At 44.2% G+C, this 19,080-nt stretch overlaps 1 protein-coding gene across 4 annotated transcripts in view; it reads left to right on the plus strand.

Annotated features, from left to right (window-relative positions):
• rasgrp3 (RAS guanyl releasing protein 3 (calcium and DAG-regulated)) overlaps positions 1-19,080 on the plus strand; it is a 99,376-nt gene that overhangs the window by 50,253 nt on the left and 30,043 nt on the right. For all 4 annotated transcript variants that reach the window (XM_068045352.1, XM_068045349.1, XM_068045351.1 and 1 more), the window contains 5 exons: positions 7,144-7,260; positions 8,720-8,995; positions 9,733-9,813; positions 11,958-12,071; positions 14,501-14,616. In XM_068045352.1, the coding sequence (XP_067901453.1) occupies positions 7,144-7,260; positions 8,720-8,995; positions 9,733-9,813; positions 11,958-12,071; positions 14,501-14,616 (704 nt within the window). The remainder of the gene's footprint in view (positions 1-7,143; positions 7,261-8,719; positions 8,996-9,732; positions 9,814-11,957; positions 12,072-14,500; positions 14,617-19,080) is intronic.

Below are 19,080 nucleotides of genomic sequence, written 5' to 3' on the forward strand. Positions count from 1 at the left end.
CTGGAATTAAAAATATAGTCTAACGATGACCATGAAACTATTGTCGTTTGTTGTAAAATCCCATCTGGTTCACTAATGTCCTTTAGGGAAGGAAATCTGCCATCCTTACCTGGTCTGGCCTACATGTGACTCCAGACCCACAGCAAAGTGGTTGACTCTTAATGGCTCTCTGAAATGGCCTAGCAAGCCACTCAGTTCAAGGGCAATTAGGGATGGGCAATAAATGCTGGCCTAGCCAGTGACGCCCACATCCCACAAACAAATAAAAAAAAGCTCTGATCCGTTGGCTGTGGGATCGCTTAGCCCTGTCTATTACATGCTGCTTCCGCTGAATTGCTCTTTCGGACATGATGGGCCAAATGGCCTCCTTCTGTGCTGACTGGGAAGTTTATCTGGTTATCTTTGTTGATGGAATGCCACTTTTGCTTATGTGGCAGACTGCGACATATCTGTGGATAAGATTGGTTGAGGAATGTTGTGACTTCTTATCTGCTTTAGCTGAACAGTCGGTGGACTATTCTTTTATTTGTCTGTTCCCAGCTGTTTCCTCTGTTTTCCTTTGGTTTGTGCGATGTGTTACATTGCTGGAAACCAGTCAGAGGTAAGGAAATGGGAAGAAGTGACCCAGAGAGGGATGAGTAAGATATGTTTGAATGATCTGGATCTAAAGTCCCCAAACAAATCTTGCCTGGTAGAGGAGTGGATGGGAACAAGAACTTTCTCAGCCAGCAAAGGACAGTCTCTCTGAATCCTGAGTGAAATGAAGATAGCTTCCCAGAGCCCCAGGTAAATGAATGTCTCAGACAGGAGCCTTCCTGACCTATCAGGCAAATTAATTCATACATGATTAATGTAAATAACCCATTAATAAATACACACTTTGGAAGGGCAGCTGCTTTAGACTACCAAGGAAGTTAGCGGCGAAAGCAGATAGTTTTTGAGATGTCATAGTGGAAATGGAAGCTTTCAGCAGCCAATCTTACTGTCTCATCAGTATACACATCACCAAATTACTCACATTCCTATCTTGACTGGGAGCTCTGCTGTAAATCCTTATTGACAGCTCGATGTTTACGGAGAAACCTGGTGCTTACACTGTGATACTAAAAAGAGTGAATCTAACAAGGAAGTGTGGGAGGAATTCTGTGACTTCTGTCGAGATGCAGAAACATTAGGAACTGTTGTGATAGCAGAGACAGTGTGGAGCAATGCAAATTGTTTGCTCGGTTGCTGGCTGTGTTCACGACATCATGGGAGGCTATCAAAAAGTAGCCAACAGCTTTAAAAAATAACAGCTAACAGCTTGCTCAAAATATAAATTTAATGACCTATGAAGACAAGGGCCTGGATTTTCCTGTGGGTTTTGGGACCCCGATGTCTAGATGGGGGTCCTGAGCCCACACCTGCCAGCAGCGAGTCCGGCAGCGCAATCCTTTGGGAGGAGGCCACCTCCATATTCCCGCCCTATTAAGGATGCGGGTGAGCTCCCAATACTGCAGGCCCAATCAGAGGGCCGGCTGCTTTGGAGCCTTAGAAGCCCCACTGGGTGATGTGAGCACTGCTGAGGCAGGTCGGGGACTGCGAGGGTGCCTCAACATGGAGGCGCCCTCACCAGCCAACAGAGAATGGCTGCACTGAAGATTTCTGAAGCCAGTAGGGACATCAGGATGGAGGGGAGACCCCTCTATTCACTGGCAGGGCTGCGGCTTTTCATCCCTGCAGCCCTGTCATTGGGGCAAGGAGTCTCCAGCTCTGATGGTCGCCCAGCCTGCCTCGATTGAGCTAGTGGCCTCAGCACATAGCAAAGTCTGCTCTGACGTCGGTAAAATACTGGCACTGGCTCGAAATGGCCCCTAAGGGGGGGCCTTCATTGGATTAATTGACTACTCGCCTCCGTGGAGTGAACAACCGGCCCATTTCCTAGCCTGCTCCTGGGAAAGACCCCCAGAGGCAGGAATGCAGTTGGGAGTCATCCTGACACAGCTCCCTGCTATTTACCTGCCCTTCAAATCTGTCTCTATGGGTCCAAGGAAATCCAGCCCAGAGTTAGACTGAAAGTGCAGTGGGTTGTAAGCTTGTCATAGCTTAACTTGTCACAAAATCTGGAATGATATAGCACAAAATGAGACCATTCATCCCATCATACAAGTGCTGGCTGTGATTGTCTTTACACAAAGGTGATGTTTATAGCAGTGGCGGATTAAAAATTATCGAAAGGGCATGTGAATTCTCAGGCTGTGAGATATATTTGGGAGGGTCTGGCCCCCATCCTATTGAAAACGTTGATATTGGACATGTGAATGGCATATTTTCCAACATTTTAGAGCCTATTTTAATTCTAAGGGTAAATATTAATCCAATTTTTAAAAATTAAGTAAAACCCATCAACTACCCATTCTAATTCCATACTCTGATAATTGTCAAAGTGATGGAATGCACAGACAAAGCTACTTAATGTATTCACACCATGGAATAGCATAACTGTCTCAAAAAATAAATCTTCACAGCAGACAGCAACCCTGTTAATCCCCGATTGAGGAAAAAGCTCCAAATTAGAGGCTTGTTGTCTTGTATTAGCTGTGACTCAGTTGTTAGCATTGCTGCCTTGGATGTAGAAAGTGGTGGGCTCAGGTCCCACTCCAGATACTTGAACACTAATGCAGTACTGAAGGAGCTGTTGTATTTGAGGCATTAAGCCAAGGCACACTTAGATGGACTAAGAAGAGCAAGGTGATATTGCTCGTGTCCAGGTCAATATTTATCCTTCAACAAACACCACTTTAAAAAAAAACAGGTAAGCTGGTCATTATTACATTGCTGTTTTTGGGAGCTTACTGTGCACAGATTTGTTGCCACGTTTACCTACATTAGAATAGTGACTCTACCTCATTGGCTGTAAAGCACTATGCGACGTCCTGAGGTAGTGAAAGGTGCTATATAAATACAAGTTGGGCTTTATATATAACTTTGGGAGCAACTCTAAATTAAACCAATAGTTTTAGTTTTTTAACAATGTTCTGTCTCAAGTTTGTGTAACTAACAATGGGAGAATGTAAACTCTGGTTGATTTTGACAGACTCCAGTCTCACCACCCAACCCTGATTGGTTGATATCGACAGACTATAATATCAGTAAAAGGAAATAGACTTTTCTTGTGACATGCTGAAAAACTGCCAGTTGGGTTGAAATGCTAGCAGTTGTCCTGGATGTAGACACGGTCAGCAGATACTGAACTTCTTTGAACTCAGTGGCCCAGAAATATATTCACCAGTGCAAACTGGGTGCACAGCCTGAATGATTAGGCCTGAGGCACACCCAATAATGGGCCTCGGGCCTTATTTATATGAGGCCAGCAAGCTGTGGACAGCTGGATCCCCAAGCAGCTCATGGCGAAGCAGATTAGAATTTCAACCCACTCCATAAGGCCACATTTAGACCTGGTTTTCCAGAACGCTCAGGGCAGCCCAATTTTACAAGCGGCCTTAAACCGGCGTTGGGCCCCTTATTTGCCTATGAGGCCTTACGCCTGTTTCACACGCGGGCTCTAGATGCCTATTTTTATGCCCGTACCAATAATGAGTGTGCGCTTCCTGCCCACCATATTGGAGGCTTAGGGCCTGAAAAACAGGGAATGGTGCACCAGTGTGTGTACATAGTGGTGTGATTTTTCTGCCTTTTCACTAAACTCAATAGAGTGCCCTTTTCTCCACACAGTCATGATCTCTTTGTGAAAAGGGGTACTGAATTGTGATGTCAGCTCAACAAATCCCTGGAAAAAAAATCCAGAGCACCAAGCCATTTTCATGAAAGTCTTTGGGTTATAGCTTCTCATTGGCAGGTGGTAGGGTATACTGCGGCTGTGATTTCCCTATGTCAGCGATGAAGGACTAGTTTAAATAAATCACTCTGATGGCGTCTTTGCAGGGCTGTAACTTTCTAACCCATTTACTGCCCATTGGATTGTGGGAGCTGACAAGTTCATTTTAAAAGCAATCAGAGATAACCAAACTTTGGGAAAGTTTTAGTCTGATGGATTTTCAGCCTTTAAGGCCATTAGTGCCTGTGTGTACTTATCACCCCGTACTACTTTCGTAATGAATTTCAGAACCACCTCCACCAACAGTTTTTGTTTTGGGACGACTTCTATGACCTTTGTTCTCTTTTTCTAGTTGGTAACGTGTCAACAACAACAACTTATATTTATAGAGCACCTTTAATGTAATAAAACATCTCAAGGCGCTTCATAGGAGTGAAGTGTGAATATTTGACACCGAGCCACATAAGGCGATATTAGGGCAGATGGCCAAAAGCTTGGTCAGAAAGGTAGACTTTAAGGGGCGTCTTAAAGGAAGCAAGAGAGGTGGAAAGATGTAGGAAGGAAATTCCACAGGTTCGAGCGAGGCAGATGAAGGTGGGCCACCAGTGGTGGAGCAATTAAAATCAGGGATGCCCAAGAGGCCAAGATTAGAGCAGTGCAGAAATCTCAGAGGTTTGTGGGGCTGGAGGAGATTACAGAGATATGGAAGGGGTGAGGCCATGGAAGGCTTTGAAATCAAGGATGAGAATTTTAAACTCGTGATGTTGTTTAACCAGGAGCCAGTGTAGTTCAGCACAGGCGGGCGATAGGTGAACTGGACTGAGTGCGAGTTTTGGATGACCTCAAGTTTATGGAGGGTAGAATCTGGGTGGGCAGCTGGGAGTCTTGAGGTAATGAAGGCATGGATGAGGGTTTCAGCAGCAGAAGAGCTGAGGCAGGGGCGAAGTCGGGCGGTATTACGGAGCCACTACTTGGTGACTTAATCGGAAAGTGACCAAAAGAGCTTGGAGTTATTCAATCAGTGGTTCACCCCAGTTCTCTTGTCTGAGCATCACCTCAACAATTCCAAGTGCTACTCTGTGTCAAGCTGAGTCCACAGAGCAAGAGACCATGAAAGGTTTGATAAGCAGTGAGCACCAGTGATACAGCATCACAAGCAATCAGAGGGCTGACTAGAATCTAATATTGGAATACCATTTGTTGAAAAGAATACTGCACAAACAAACTTATTTAGTTCAGAAAAGAAAGTCAGGGATAACATGTCGCAATATAATGGTTCTTTCAGTTTGACTGACTGCTACCTATTCAGAATGTTTTAAGCACAACAAATCCTGTAACGGTCATTGGGCTGAATTTTACAGCAACCCCCCCTCCCCACCCCCACTCCAACGTCGGCGATCATGGTGGGGTGGGGTGGGGGTGCCGGAAAATGCCTCCAGAAGAGGCCCGCTACGGACCTCAATGTCAGGAAGGCCTGGCCCAATATTGTTGGTGGCAGCGAGGCCTTGTGGCAGCCCCCCCACTGCTCAGCGACGGAAGCAAAATTTAAATGTGTTTAAATCAATGAATTAATTACCCACTCCTGCCGTCCGTTCCGCAGTGATATTGCTGCCGGTGGCCGGCACTCCTGTGCCTTCAGATACCCGTCCAGGGATCTGATGTGGGACACTGGTGAGGAGCAGGTAGGTATTTCAGTGCAGTGGGGGGAAAGGGGTCAAACTCATCCAATTGGTGTAGGGGATGGTGGGAAGGGGTAGAGTGCATAGTTTATTAACTTGGCAGGGGGGGAAGGTCAGGTGTATAAGTTAAGTATTTCGGGGTGGGAGAGGGCAAGGAATGAATTCTTTGGTTATTGGGGGGATGGGCGAGGGGCTGCAAACATTTAATTTTTTCAAATCTATTTTAATTCACTATTCCTTTCAAAAATGTAAATTGAGATGTAGATCTTGAAGCCCTTTAAAAGTGGCGTCGGCAGCTGCACAATGGTGGCTGACACCATTGCTGGGGACGGACAGCCCGCGCCCTTCACATCATCGAGGTGGGCGGTCCGCCCTGACCATTTAAATGAGCTGCCGCACTGAACATCGTGCTGGCTGCGCGACGTGTGGTCTGTGCTGGTGGACCACCATTTTTGAAGCTCATCGCTGAGATCGGCAGTAAACATATAAAATCCAGCCCACTATTTCTGGTTAAAGCGTAGCAGTGTACATATCTTAGCGGTGTGATAGTCAATGTATTCGTATATGTATCGTTTATTACCTGTTCAATCATCATACCTCAGTGGAGACATTAGCTGCTTTTGTATTTATCCAGTGTCAATAACACAGTCAGTATGTTTGTGTAGGAATCCCTTCTAAGCAATTTGGTTAGTTTTACCATCCATATATAGCGATATAATCAAAGATCTGTGGATATACTCCTTACTAGCAGTAAGTATACTGTGTGTGTACTTTATTTGCACCAATCTATCAGTGTTCAGTCTGTTAACTGTTAGTGCATTAAGTGTGCATGTTATTTAATTAACTTTTTGTTCAATTGTGTCACCACATGTAAATTGTAACATGTTCTTAGAGAAATCATTACATTACATTATGAGGACTGATTGCATAGATTGGCCTTGTACTCCCTTGAATATAGAAGATATATTTAATTGAAGTGTTTAAGATGATTAAAGGATTTGATTGGGTAAATAGAGAGGAACTATTTTCCCTGGTGGGAGAGTCTGGAATAAAGGGAAATAACCCTAAAATTGGAGCCAGACTGTTCAGGGGTGATGTCAGGAAACACTTCTTCACGCAAAGGGTAGTGGAAATCTGGAACTCCCTCCCCCGAAAAGTTGTTGAGGCTGGGGTGGGGGGGGGGGGGGGGTGTCAATTGAAAATTTCAAAACTGTGATTGATAGATTTTTGTTAGACAAGAGTATTACGAGTTACAGAAGTGAGGAGGGTAGATGGAGTTGAGGTACATGTCAGCCTTGATCTAACTAAATGGTGCAACAGGCACACAGGGCTGAAAGGCCTCATGTTCCTATGTTGCTCTGCTTACTTTTGAAATTATGAATCCATTTTACTCTATTTCTCAGCATGTTCTATGCGGTACATGATCCAGTTTTGTTCAGGAAAGTGGTTTAGTCTTGTTGCAACAAGATTCTGTCATGCTAAGAATTTCGGGTCTCATACTTTCCCCCCAAATACGCAGGGAATGTTAAACTGCGATGGTTAGATGTACTGTTCAATGGCCGCCCAGTCACCATATTTTTGAATGCGATGCGGAGATGTCGTGACATCTTTCACAAATGGCCTTATATTCTGCTGCATCTATTTCAGAATTTGCTCCAGCTCCGGAACTTCAATACATTGATGGCTGTTGTGGGAGGCTTAAGCCATAGTGCCATATCCCGCCTGAAGGAAACATGTTCACACCTTGCCCCTGAAGTTACAAAGGTAAAGAAACAAGTGTCATAAAAATACCAGAATGGGTAAGAAATGGCCACTTGGCCTGTTCCATCTATAGACCACTTACCACCTGACCCAGAATGGATTGTGCCAACCCCAATTAAACTCCCAATGGCTTATTGTTACAAATTTCAGGTCTCCCGTGGATGTTCTCTTAAGTTCAGGAGTTTGCTCACACTGGCCAACATCTATCATGGTATCATAATTCAGGGGGATGTAACAATAGCATTTTGATATACTTTTGGGGTAATTTGATTTTATTACACGTCTCCATGTGTCCTACTCCAATCTTCTTCAAGGAAGACAATTCACACTCTAACAAGACGAGGCCGGAAGTAATCCACAAACTGGCTTATTTACAATTGTTAGCCGAACAAATACATAAACATTTGATGTAGTTCTCACCACAATACAACCTGATCATGTATCTCCTTTCAAAACAAATAAGGTAATAAATTATGCCACCTTGTCCCTTTTATCGGGCTAGAAATAATACTTTACTCTGACAGCCTCTTTTCTCTGAAACCGATCACCATCTAAGCCTAGGCTGGCTTTGATCTGAAAGGACACTTGCCTCCTCTTTGTCTCACTTAATTGCCTTTGTTAGAAGTGATCCTGAACACGTTTCACTTTTATTTTGTGCTTCTGAGCACAGAAAATGAAGGGAAACATTTCATTTCTTCCAGTTGTTCATCAGTAGGCATGGCAATTAAAGTGCTACTGCCCTGTGGGATGGAGGCCATCCCAGATAGAAACATGTTTCCCCTTTCATAAGCATAGAAGGAGGTCATTTGGCCCATCATGTCCATGCCAGCTCTCTGCAAAAGCAATTCACCTAGTCCCAATCCTTCACCTTTTCCCTGTAGCCTAGAAACATTTTTTCTCTTCAGATAATTATCCAATTCTCTTTTGAAGGCTTCGATTGAACCTGCTTCCACCACAATCTCAGGCAGTGCATTCCAGATCCCAACCACTCACTGCGTAAATTGTCGCCGTTGCTTTTTTTGCCAATCACCTTAAATTGGTGTCCTCTGGTTCAAGACCACCTTATGATGTGTATATATGAATCTGTTCATGTATTTATTATTCAAAATATTTAAAATATGAATCCAGTTCCTCCCCACAGCTTATAAGTAAATACCCAATTGAAGCATCTGAAATAAGATAACAATTCCTCTATTTTTAAGAACTACAATGTCCAGAATGCACCAGAATATAATACCCTGCTCTATCCGTATCAACATACAAAATCAGTTGTATATGCATTTGGGATTTTGACAGAAACACTGGGATTTTTTAAAGATAAGTAGGTGCCTGTAGCAAACTGTTTAAAATGGGGAAGATCCCATTTGATTGAACGTGAGCTTCTGTATTTAGAGTTTTTTTTCTTAAAAATATTTTTCTTTTTAATCTTCTTCCCCATTTTTGTCTCTGCTTTCTTTGCCAGGACTGGAATGAAATGACTGAGCTGGTATCTTCAAATGGAAACTACTGCAACTATCGAAAGGCCTTTGCCGAATGTGAGGGCTTTAAAATTCCAATCCTGGGAGTTCACTTGAAAGACCTGATTGCCGTCCATGTAGCTTTCCCAGACTGGATAGATGATAATAAAGTGAACATTGTTAAAATGCAGCAACTGTATGTTACATTTAATGAACTGGTTTCACTTCAGGATGCAAATCCTCATTTAGAACCAAATATGGATTTAATACACCTGTTGACGGTAAGATCATATCAATTGAGAGTGTGTGTATTTGCGTGTATGTATATTTTTTAAAATTTTATTTAGAGATACAGCACTGAAACAGGCCCTTCGGCCCACCGAGTCTGTGCCGACCATCAACCTCCCATTTATACTAATCCTACACTAATCCCATATTCCTACCACACCTGTCCCTATATTCTCCTACCACCTACCTATACTAGGGGCAATTTATAATGGCCAATTTACCTATCAACCTACAAGTCTTTTGGCTGTGGGAGGAAACCGGAGCACCTGGCGAAATCCCACGCAGACACAGGGAGAACTTGCAAACTCCACACAGGCAGTACCTAGAATTGAACCCGGGTCGCTGGAGCTGTGAGGCTGCAGTGCTAACCACTGCGCCGCCCATATGTGTGTGTGTGCATATATGTACGTGTTTGTATCTACATATCTGTAAATATGGGAGTGGCACATCTGGCTGAATCTTATTTAAGGCCATTTTGATGATTTTTACTGACCCCTCCCCCACCATCACCCCTGCCGCTGATCAGCAACAGCGTAGTAACATTCGATAGGTTGTGGTGCTGAACGTACCCATCAGCCCACTACCCGCTCCAGATGTGCCCACCAATTTTGGGCAGTTTCAGGGTGGGTGCCTCATTAAGGTATGCAAATCAGGGAATATAATTTATAATGATACTGTGTGAAGGTTAAGTGACCCTTAGAGACATTGCTACTTGTGTGTTTTTGCACAGCTTTCCCTGGATTTATATTATACAGAGGATGAAATCTATGAATTGTCATTACTCCGAGAACCACGGAATCCGAAATCCATGGTAAGTACAGAGTTTTCATTCCAATTGTAGTCTGACTTTGTGGATGCTTTTATACATTTGATGCTTTTGCTAACTTTCACAGGGATTTTTGCCATTTAGCTGAGTAAACAAACAGACACTGGAATTTCTGAGTACACAAAGCCAGCAGTTCCTCAGGGATTGCACCCAATCTCCCCAATGGAGATCGTGGGGGTGGGGGGTAGTCACTGGGATGGTGTCTAATTTGCATGGGGCACATGGGTGCAAGTGGAGCTGAGGGTGTTTTGCCGGTGCCTGCTTGCCTCATATAGCTGGAGAAGCCAGCCAAAGCCTGCTATTTGGGAGGATAGGGTGGTGCTTCCTTGGCAGAGCAACACCCCCACTCACCCCTCCCAACTGACACTGTCCAATTCCTTCCTGTTCTCTTGTGAAAGGAGCTGATCAAGAAAACCTAAGTAGCCTCTTTCTTCAGGGCTACTTCCCTGGTCCGTGCTCCTCTGGCAGGACCCACTTTTGCTTGGCGCACCTCAACTCACATTGGAGTGGCGACATTCAGAAATAAGCCTAGTCCTGACTGAGACAGGCAAGCTGGAGCTCACAGGATAGGGACCCCCCCCCCACTCCCCTACCCCATCTCCCCTCTTGACGACATTTGAACCTTTATCCACCCTCCCTGCTTACAACCCCTGGAAACAGCGGACCTCTTGTGCATCTGTGTCGCTGCCATTTCCTAAAGCTGCGTTAATCTCACTCGTGGGAACTCATTCAAGTTGTTGAATGGGTTAAAAAATGTAAAATGCCGACTGTTTTGCTCACTGCTAGCAGTTACCGGAGTATCACATAAATCAGAAATAAAAACAGAAAATGTTGGAAATACTCAGCAGGTCTGGCAGCATCTTTGGAGAGAAAAACAGAGTTAATGGCACTATGAGGGTGGGAAACAGGAGCCAGGTTTATTTCCGGGTCCCAAACCCACCTGCCAGGGGGAAACAGTCACTAGTTGGAATTTTGACCTGGACGCTCCCTTATTTTATTTATTTATTGATACAGCACTGAATCAGGCCATTCGGCCCATCGAGTCTGTGCCGACCAACAACCACCCATTTATACTAATCCTACATTAACCCCATATTCCCTACCACATCCACACCTTTCTCCTACCACCTACCTACGCTAGGGGCAATTTACAATGGCCAATTTACCTGTCAACCTGCAAGTCTTTGGCTGTGGGAGGAAACCGGAGCACCCGGCGGAAACCCACGCGGTCACAGGGAGAACTTGCAAACTCCGCACAGGCAGTACCCAGAACTGAACCCGGGTCGCTGGAGCTGTGAGGCTGCGGTGCTAACCACTGCACCACTGTGCTGCCCAAATTGGCATGGAGACAGGGCTCTCGAAGCTGGAGGGCCAATCAGAGGCCGTCCAGCTTTAGAGGAGCATCTAGCTGCAATGAATGGTAAGTAACTGAGAGGGCACTTCAACAGGAAGTTGCCCACTCAGCAACAAAAAGAAAAATTAAATAAAACCTACAAAAAAGTATCCAGGCCACCACTGTGGACAGTGGGGGGAGAATCCCTCTACAGGATGGCCTTTGGCTGCAACCCGACCCAGGCAGGCAGGGAAGGCCTGTAGGCCTGCCTGGGATGCAGTCAGCCTCTTTTAACCTACCTTTAACAAGGCTCTTAATGATCCTACTTGGCTGCTTGCCTCGTAGGGGTGGGCAGCCCTACCGACCCTAAACCTGCCTTGGCCAAAATGTCCAGCGCCAAGAACGAGGTTGGGAAACTGACATGCTGATCCGTGCCAGTATTTTCGGGCCCCGTCCTCTTCTGTTCCTGACCTCGGCGGGGCCTGAAAATCCTGCCCAACGTTTCAGGTTGATCACCTTTCCACACTGCATCTGTAGTATTTTACTCTTGTATCACGTGAATCAGACTGTGTTGCCACAGTGAATGTAGTCTGATGATATTACAGTGACTACAGTTGGAGGAAGCCAGATAAGTGCATGAGGGAGAAAGGGACAGAAGGATATGTTGACTGAGGGTGAGATGAAGTAAGGTGGGAGGAGTCTTGCATGGAGCATAAAGACATGTTGGGTCAACTGGGCTGTTTCTGTACTGTAATACAATACAATACGATGTAATGAATTTGGCATGTGTTTACAGCCAAGCACCCCAACTACCCCAAATAAACACGTGGCACTTGTAGATTGGGCACCTGGACTGACACCGAAGCCAGATCCCACTGTCATCAATAAGCATATCCGCAAGATGGTTGATGTAAGTATACTTACAAGAAAACAGTTTCAGCAAATCTCTCATCCTTGGAATTGGTTTCAGTGCAAGTTTACATCAGAATTGCCCAGTGTTGGTTGTGCAATCTGTTGATGGACATCTGAATAGAATGCAAATGTACAATTTCTTTTTGAGGAAAGGGTAATTAGAAGTAGATCAGGAGCACAATTTTTCAAGGCTGCAAATCCTTCTGCTGGGACCTAACTCAGTTTCCCGGAATAAGGAAGTATGGCTACAATTGTACAGGGTTTTGGTGAGACCACATCTGGAATACTGTGTGCAGTTTTGGTCTCTACATTTAAGAAAGGATATACTTATATTGGAGATGGTACAGTGAAGGTTCACTAAATTAGTCCCTGTGATAAGGGGGTTGCCCTATGACGAGAGGCTGAGTAAATGGGCCTGTATTCTCTCGAGTTCAGAAGAATGAGAGGCAATCTCATTGAAACATACATGATTATGAAGGGGCTGGATAGAGAAGACACTGAGAGATTGTTTCTGCTGGTCAGGGAATCTAAAACACAGGGTTGGGGGTGGGAGGGCACAGTCTCAGGATAAGGGGCCAATCATTTAGGACTGAGATAAGGAGAAATTACTTCACTCAAAGGGTTGTGAATCTTTGGAATTCTCTACCCCAGAGGGTTGTGGATGCTCCAATGTTGAATACATTTAAGGCTGAGATAGATAGATCTTTGCTGTCTCAGGGAATCAAAGGATATGGCGAGCGGAGGGAAAGTGGAGTTGAACTCTAAGATCAGCCATGATCATATTGAATGTGGATAAATCCCCAGGCCCAGATGAGATGTATCCCAGGCTGTTATGTGAGGCAAGGGAGGAGATAGCAGGGGCTCTGACACAAATTTTCAAATCCTCTCTGGCCACAGGAGAGGTGCCAGAGGACTGGAGGACAGCGAATGTGGTACCATTATTCAAGAAGGTTAGCAGGGATAAACCAGGTAATTACAGGCCGGTGAGTCTAACATCAGTGGTTGGGAAACTATTAGAAAAAATTCTGAGGGACAGGATTAATCTCCACTCGGAGCAGCAGGGATCAATCAGGGATAGTCAGTGTGGCTTTGTTCGGGGGAGATCGTGCCTAAATATGCCTGACAAATGTCTTCTTTAAACCATGACCCCATTAAGTGTATCAGTGTGTCATGATTGGGAGATATACTGGCCTAGAAATTTGTGATGCTGCGCCCCTTTTACAGGTGTAATAAGGATGTAGAAGTGTCCAATATGGCAGCCTGGAGGTGTGTCACCCGCCATATTGGTTTTGGAATCAAAAGAAGTGCAGAGTCCATTCCTGAAACAGGCATATGCAAATCAGAGATCTAAAGCCTGTTCGATGCCCCCTTTACCAAAATGGTCGCCTTGAACGCAACCTGGATCCCCACACCCTCCCTCCCTCAGCTGATCATTCTCCTCTCTTGGTCAACCCATTCTTGCAAGACCCACCTAGGTCACTCGCAGCGAACTGAAATTCTAATAGTCTTGACCGGTGAGCTGCCTGGGACACTCAGTAGGCATCTTCAGCTCATGGGTCTGATGTAAATGAGGCCAAGACCCAAAGTTGGGTGGGCATTGGGCCTACCCATTCCAGGGCACGTATCAAACCCTGTGCCCTGTTCGTGCCAGCTGGTGCAAACCAATTTCTAGGCCACTGTGTGTTAGATTAGGGGAAGATGAGAAGCTTCTTTAAATATCTGAGAAACAAGTCGGGCTTTGTTTAATACTAGACATTCTGAAGATTTCTGGTCTCTCTAGCTTCCTTTCAAGATGGCTTGTATAAACAATGAGGATTTAACCATCTCCTGCAATCCATCCATTTTTGATTTCTACAGAAATGATTGCCACCTTCTTTCAGTCCCTTCATGCCACACACTATTTTGTGACTGAGAAGGCAGGTGAACTACTCTGAGGTCTCCTGCAATGCTGCTAAGGGTAGAGAGGAACAGAAGAGGAGTGGATTGCATCATTTGATATTTTATTTTCTGGCTGTGGGGTGCAATACCTTCACTACTTCTTAGTTTCCCCTAATGGGCTCATCTGAAATCGAACACTCACTACGTGGAGAGCCCCAGGTGTAATCTTGTATTTCAGTTCGGTCCCTCTGCAGTGTCTTTGAGTGGAATTTTCTTTGGCATGGCCACAGAAATGTTGCCAATTGTGTACTTTGATGCAGTACAAGGACCATATCTAACTACAGAACTTCTCCCCGTACTTCTCGAAACCATGTGTGTTTTCTCATCACATAGAGAGCACTGCATCCCTGAGACTAGAGCCATATTATCTTGCTTGCCCTCATTGTTTTTATCAGCCATTTTATTCAGAAGCTGGTGTGATTTTAGTACGGTATTGTTTTACTTTATTCATTTGTTCTGTCTCTGCTGAAAGCTTATTAGAGTTTTTAGTCTGTATTTAGGAACTATGACCATGATCACGATGGTTACATCTCCCAAGAGGACTTTGAAAGCATAACTGCCAACTTCCCATTCTTGGATTCCTTCTGTGTGTTGGATAAAGACCAGTAAGTGCAAGAACTGGGTAGGCAAATTACTGAATTTTGTTTTTGCTTTTTTTTTTGGTTTAACTGCTCATAGTTTACGATATGCTCATCCATAAAACGGGACAATTTCATGCAGTCACAGTCACACAGTAAAAAGACCATACCTAACCACAAATCATTTCTGCACAACCCTCAACTGTCTTGCTCAGAACCAATACCCCTTGATATCTTGATAATGCAGCCACCTCCAGCCAGAAAAGGAGGACACTTTAATCTGTTCATCAGTCATAAGATAGAAGTCCCACAAACCCGAGCACTGTCTCTTAAATCCTAATTATTAAAGGTTTAAGAAGTCAACAGATGGAAGTTGAAGATAACCATTCAAATAAACTAAGCTGTTACCAGTTCCAGAAACAATGGAATCTTCAATGTGAATATTACCATGTCATTCACATGGTTTGGTGGCATAGTGGTTATGTTACTGTATTAGTAATCCTGAGGCTGGATCTCATAAAACAATGAACACGAGTTCAAATTCCACCATAGCTGTTTGAGAATTTCAATTCAGATTTTCTTTTTAAAAAAGATTGTAACAGTGACCATGAAGCTTTCAGATTGTTGTAAAAACCCAACAAGTTTAGTAATGTCCTTTACGGAAGGAAACTGTCAACCTTGTCCATTCTGGTCTCTATATGACTCCTGGGTTCCACATTATTTTAATTGACTCTTAACTGACCTCTGAAGTTCCCACTCAAAAGGCAACTCGGGCTGGGCAATATATTCTGGCCTTGCCAGCGATGTCCATTTCCCAAGAATGAATGCCAAAAAAAATGACTGAAAAGACAAATACAAATTCAATGTGAGAGTGCTGATACTGTCAAGCTATTTTTCAATGGAAGTAATGTTGGAAAAAGGTCAAACATTCAGTGAAGATTGGATGAGATTTGGAATGGCAATTCATGTAGAGAACATGGAAGTCACAGAAAAGGAGGTAATAGCGAAATTGGGTTGGATAAAAATGGATAAAGAGGAGGTACTTAAAAGCTTCGCAGCACTCAGAAAGTCACCCAGTCCAGGTGGGGTTCATCTTACATTGCTGAAGGAAGTAAGAGTGACAAATTGTGGAGGTTCTGGCCGCAATCTTCCTTAGGTATGGGAGTGGTGATAGAGGACTAGCTGATTGCAAATATTACACTGTTATTCAAGAAAGGGGAGAGGGATAAATCCAGCAATTACAGGCCAGTCAGCCTAACATTGTTGGGGGGTAACTGTTAGAGACAATAATCAGTAAAAAATAATTGGCATTTATGTTAGTATGGGTTAATAAATGAAAGCCAGCACAGATTTGTTAATGACCCAGTCTCTACTGCTCTCTGAGGAAGCTAATTCCACAAACTAATGAACTTCTGAGAGCAAAGATTTCTCCTCATCTTTCTTAAATGGGAGACCCCTTATTTTTAAACTGTGTCCCCTAGTTCTAGTCTTGCCCATAAGTGGAAACATCCTTCCAGCATCCACCCTGTCAAGTCACCTCAGGAGCTTGTGTTTCAATAAGATCACTTTTCATTCTTCTAAACTCTAACCTGTCCAACCTTTCCTCATAAGATAACCCCTTCATGCCATGAATCAGTCGAATGAACCTTCTCTGAATTGCTTCGAATGCAATTTTATCCTTTCTTAAGTAAGGAGACCAAAACTGTACACGATACTCTAGATGTGGTCTCACCAAGGCCCTATACAGCTGGAGCAAAACTTCCCCACTTTTATCTTCTATTCCCCTTGCAATAAGCGACAACATCCATTTGCATTCCTAATCACTTGCTGTACCTGCATACTAACTTTTTGAGATTCATGCACCAGGACAGCCAGATTCCTCTGTATTGCAGAGTTTTGCAGTCTCTCTCCATATAAATAATATTCCGCTATGAAATCATTCGTTAAAAACTCACATTGGTGTCTGTGAATGGTTTAAATAATTGGTGGTTGTCAATTAGCTTAACTCTGCCTTTTTTTAAACCCCACTTGTAGAGTTTTAGTAATGTTTCAAATTGTTTTTTTTTTCTGATTTTATTGTTTACTTGGTTTTTTGAGGTCCAATTTTCCCCTTGATTTTTCTTGTAGTTTTTGACACAGAAATAGAACATACAAGTATTTTTAGGTGTTTTTCAACATGAAATAAAAAAACCTGACGATCCTTCATCTAGCCAGAAGGCCACCACATTCCCCCATTGTAGGATCTAACTGTATCCTCAATAATCCCAGAATTTTTGCTGCCATGCCTGTACTAAGGAAGTCACTTCCTGTATTGATTACTCTGGGTGAAGAAGAACTTCCCCACTTCCCGGTATCAGTCCTAAACTTGACTTTTGCTGCTTGGAACCTGATTATACTCTGAAATTGTTTTCATCTGCTGTCACAAAGTTTTAAGCCTACTCTTAATTAAAAATATAAAACTAAGTTAAAGATACAAAAACTGCTGTGAGAAAACTTCCATTTCAACAGATGAATGCAGTATTCCAGATGGCTCTGTACAACTGAAGATTGACTTCTTCCCCTTTGTATTCCCTTGAGACAAAGGCCAACATTCCATTAGTTTTTTAGACTACTTTTGTAGCTTTTAGTGCCTTGTGTACCTAAATCTCTTTCCTCCTCCTAGTCTCTCACTATTCACAAAATATTCTGAGTTATCATTCTCAGATCCAAGGTGAATGTCTTCACACTTCCCCACATTGAAGTCCATCTGCCATTTCCCCATTCTCTTTGTCTGTCTGTGTCCCATTATAACTTCTTGCTCCCAACCACACAACTTACATTGCCTCCGAATCTCATCTACAAACTTGGATATACAAGTATCTATTCCTTCCTCTAAGTCATTAATATACAGGTTGAAAAGCTGAAGTTGCAGTGCAGATCCCTGGGGAACACCACTTGTCACAGCCCATCAATCAAGAGAACATTCCCTTGATCCCTACTCTCGGTCTTCTCCCACCCAATCAATTACCAACCCATATCCTAAGGTTATCTCCAATTCCATATGCTTTCATTTAGCTAATGATCCCTGATGCAGACACTTCAAATGCTTTCTGGACGTCCATATAGACAACATCCGGAGATACTCCTCTATCCACTATGCTGGTGACCTCAACTGGATGAGTCACACGTGACCTAACCCCACCAAACCATGCTGTCTCGTTGATCAACCGATACTTGTTCAGCCACTCGGAGCTGAATTTTCCTGTGGCCGTTGGGAACCTGACTTTAGGATTATATGCAGGTCTCAAGCCTGCCGGCACAACTTTACATGAGGTGGGCTCCTAATTGGCCTCCTCTGCATTCGCCAGTTAAGGACAGTGGGCGGGTTCATGAAGTGGGAAGCTCAATAAGAGGGCCTGCAGCCCAATTGGGAGAGGTGGGTGCTAATAAAGAACAAAGAACAGTACAGCACAGGAACAGGCCATTCGGCCCTCCAAGCCTGCGCCGATCTTGATGCCTGTCTAAACTAAAACCTTCTGCACTTCTGGGGTCTGTATCCCTCTATTCCCATCCTATTCATGTATTTGTCAAGATGCCTCTTAAACGTCTCTATCGTACCTGCTTCCACCACCTCCCCTGGCAATAAGTTCCAGGCACTCACCACCCTCTGTGTAAAGAACTTGCCTCGCACATCCCCTCTAAACTTTGCCCCTCTCACCTTAAACCTATGTCCCCTAGTAACTGACTCTTCCACCCTGGGAAAAAGCTTCTGACTATCCACTCTGTCCATGCCGCTTATAACTTTGTATACCTCTATTATGTCGCCCCTCTACCTCCGTCGTTCCAGTGAAAACAATCCGAGTTTTTCCAACCTCTCCTCATAGCTAATGCCCTCCAGACCAGGCAACATCCTAGTAAACCTCTTCTGTACCCTCTCCAAAGCCTCCACGTCCTTCTGGTAGTGTGGCGACCAGAATTGCACGCAATATTCTAAGTGTGGCCTAACTAAAGTTCTGTACAGCTGCAGCATGACTTGCCAATTTTTATACTCTATGCCCCGACCGATGAAGGCAAGCATGCCGTATGCCTTCTTGACTACCTTATCCACTTGCGTTGCCACTTTCAGTGACCTGTGGACCTGTACGCCCAGATCTCTAAGTCATTAAGAGGCGGCACAGTGGCGCAGTGGTTAGCACCGCAGCCTCACAGCTCCAGGGACCCGGGTTCGATTCCGGGTACTGCCTGTGTGGAGTTTGCAAGTTCTCCCTGTGTCTGCGTGGGTTTTCTCCCGGTGCTCCGGTTTCCTCCCACAAGCCAAAAGACTTGCAGGTTGATAGGTAAATTGGTCATTATAAATTGTCACTAGTATAGGTAGGTGGTAGGGAAATATAGGGACAGGTGGGGATGTTTGGTAGGAATATGGGATTAGTGTAGGATTAGTATAAATGGGTGGTTGATGTTCGGCACAGACTCGGTGGGCCGAAGGGCCTGTTTCAGTGCTGTATCTCTAAT

Source organism: Heterodontus francisci, chromosome 13, assembly GCF_036365525.1.
Source record: "Heterodontus francisci isolate sHetFra1 chromosome 13, sHetFra1.hap1, whole genome shotgun sequence".
In the NCBI taxonomy this organism is placed as follows: domain Eukaryota; kingdom Metazoa; phylum Chordata; class Chondrichthyes; order Heterodontiformes; family Heterodontidae; genus Heterodontus; species Heterodontus francisci.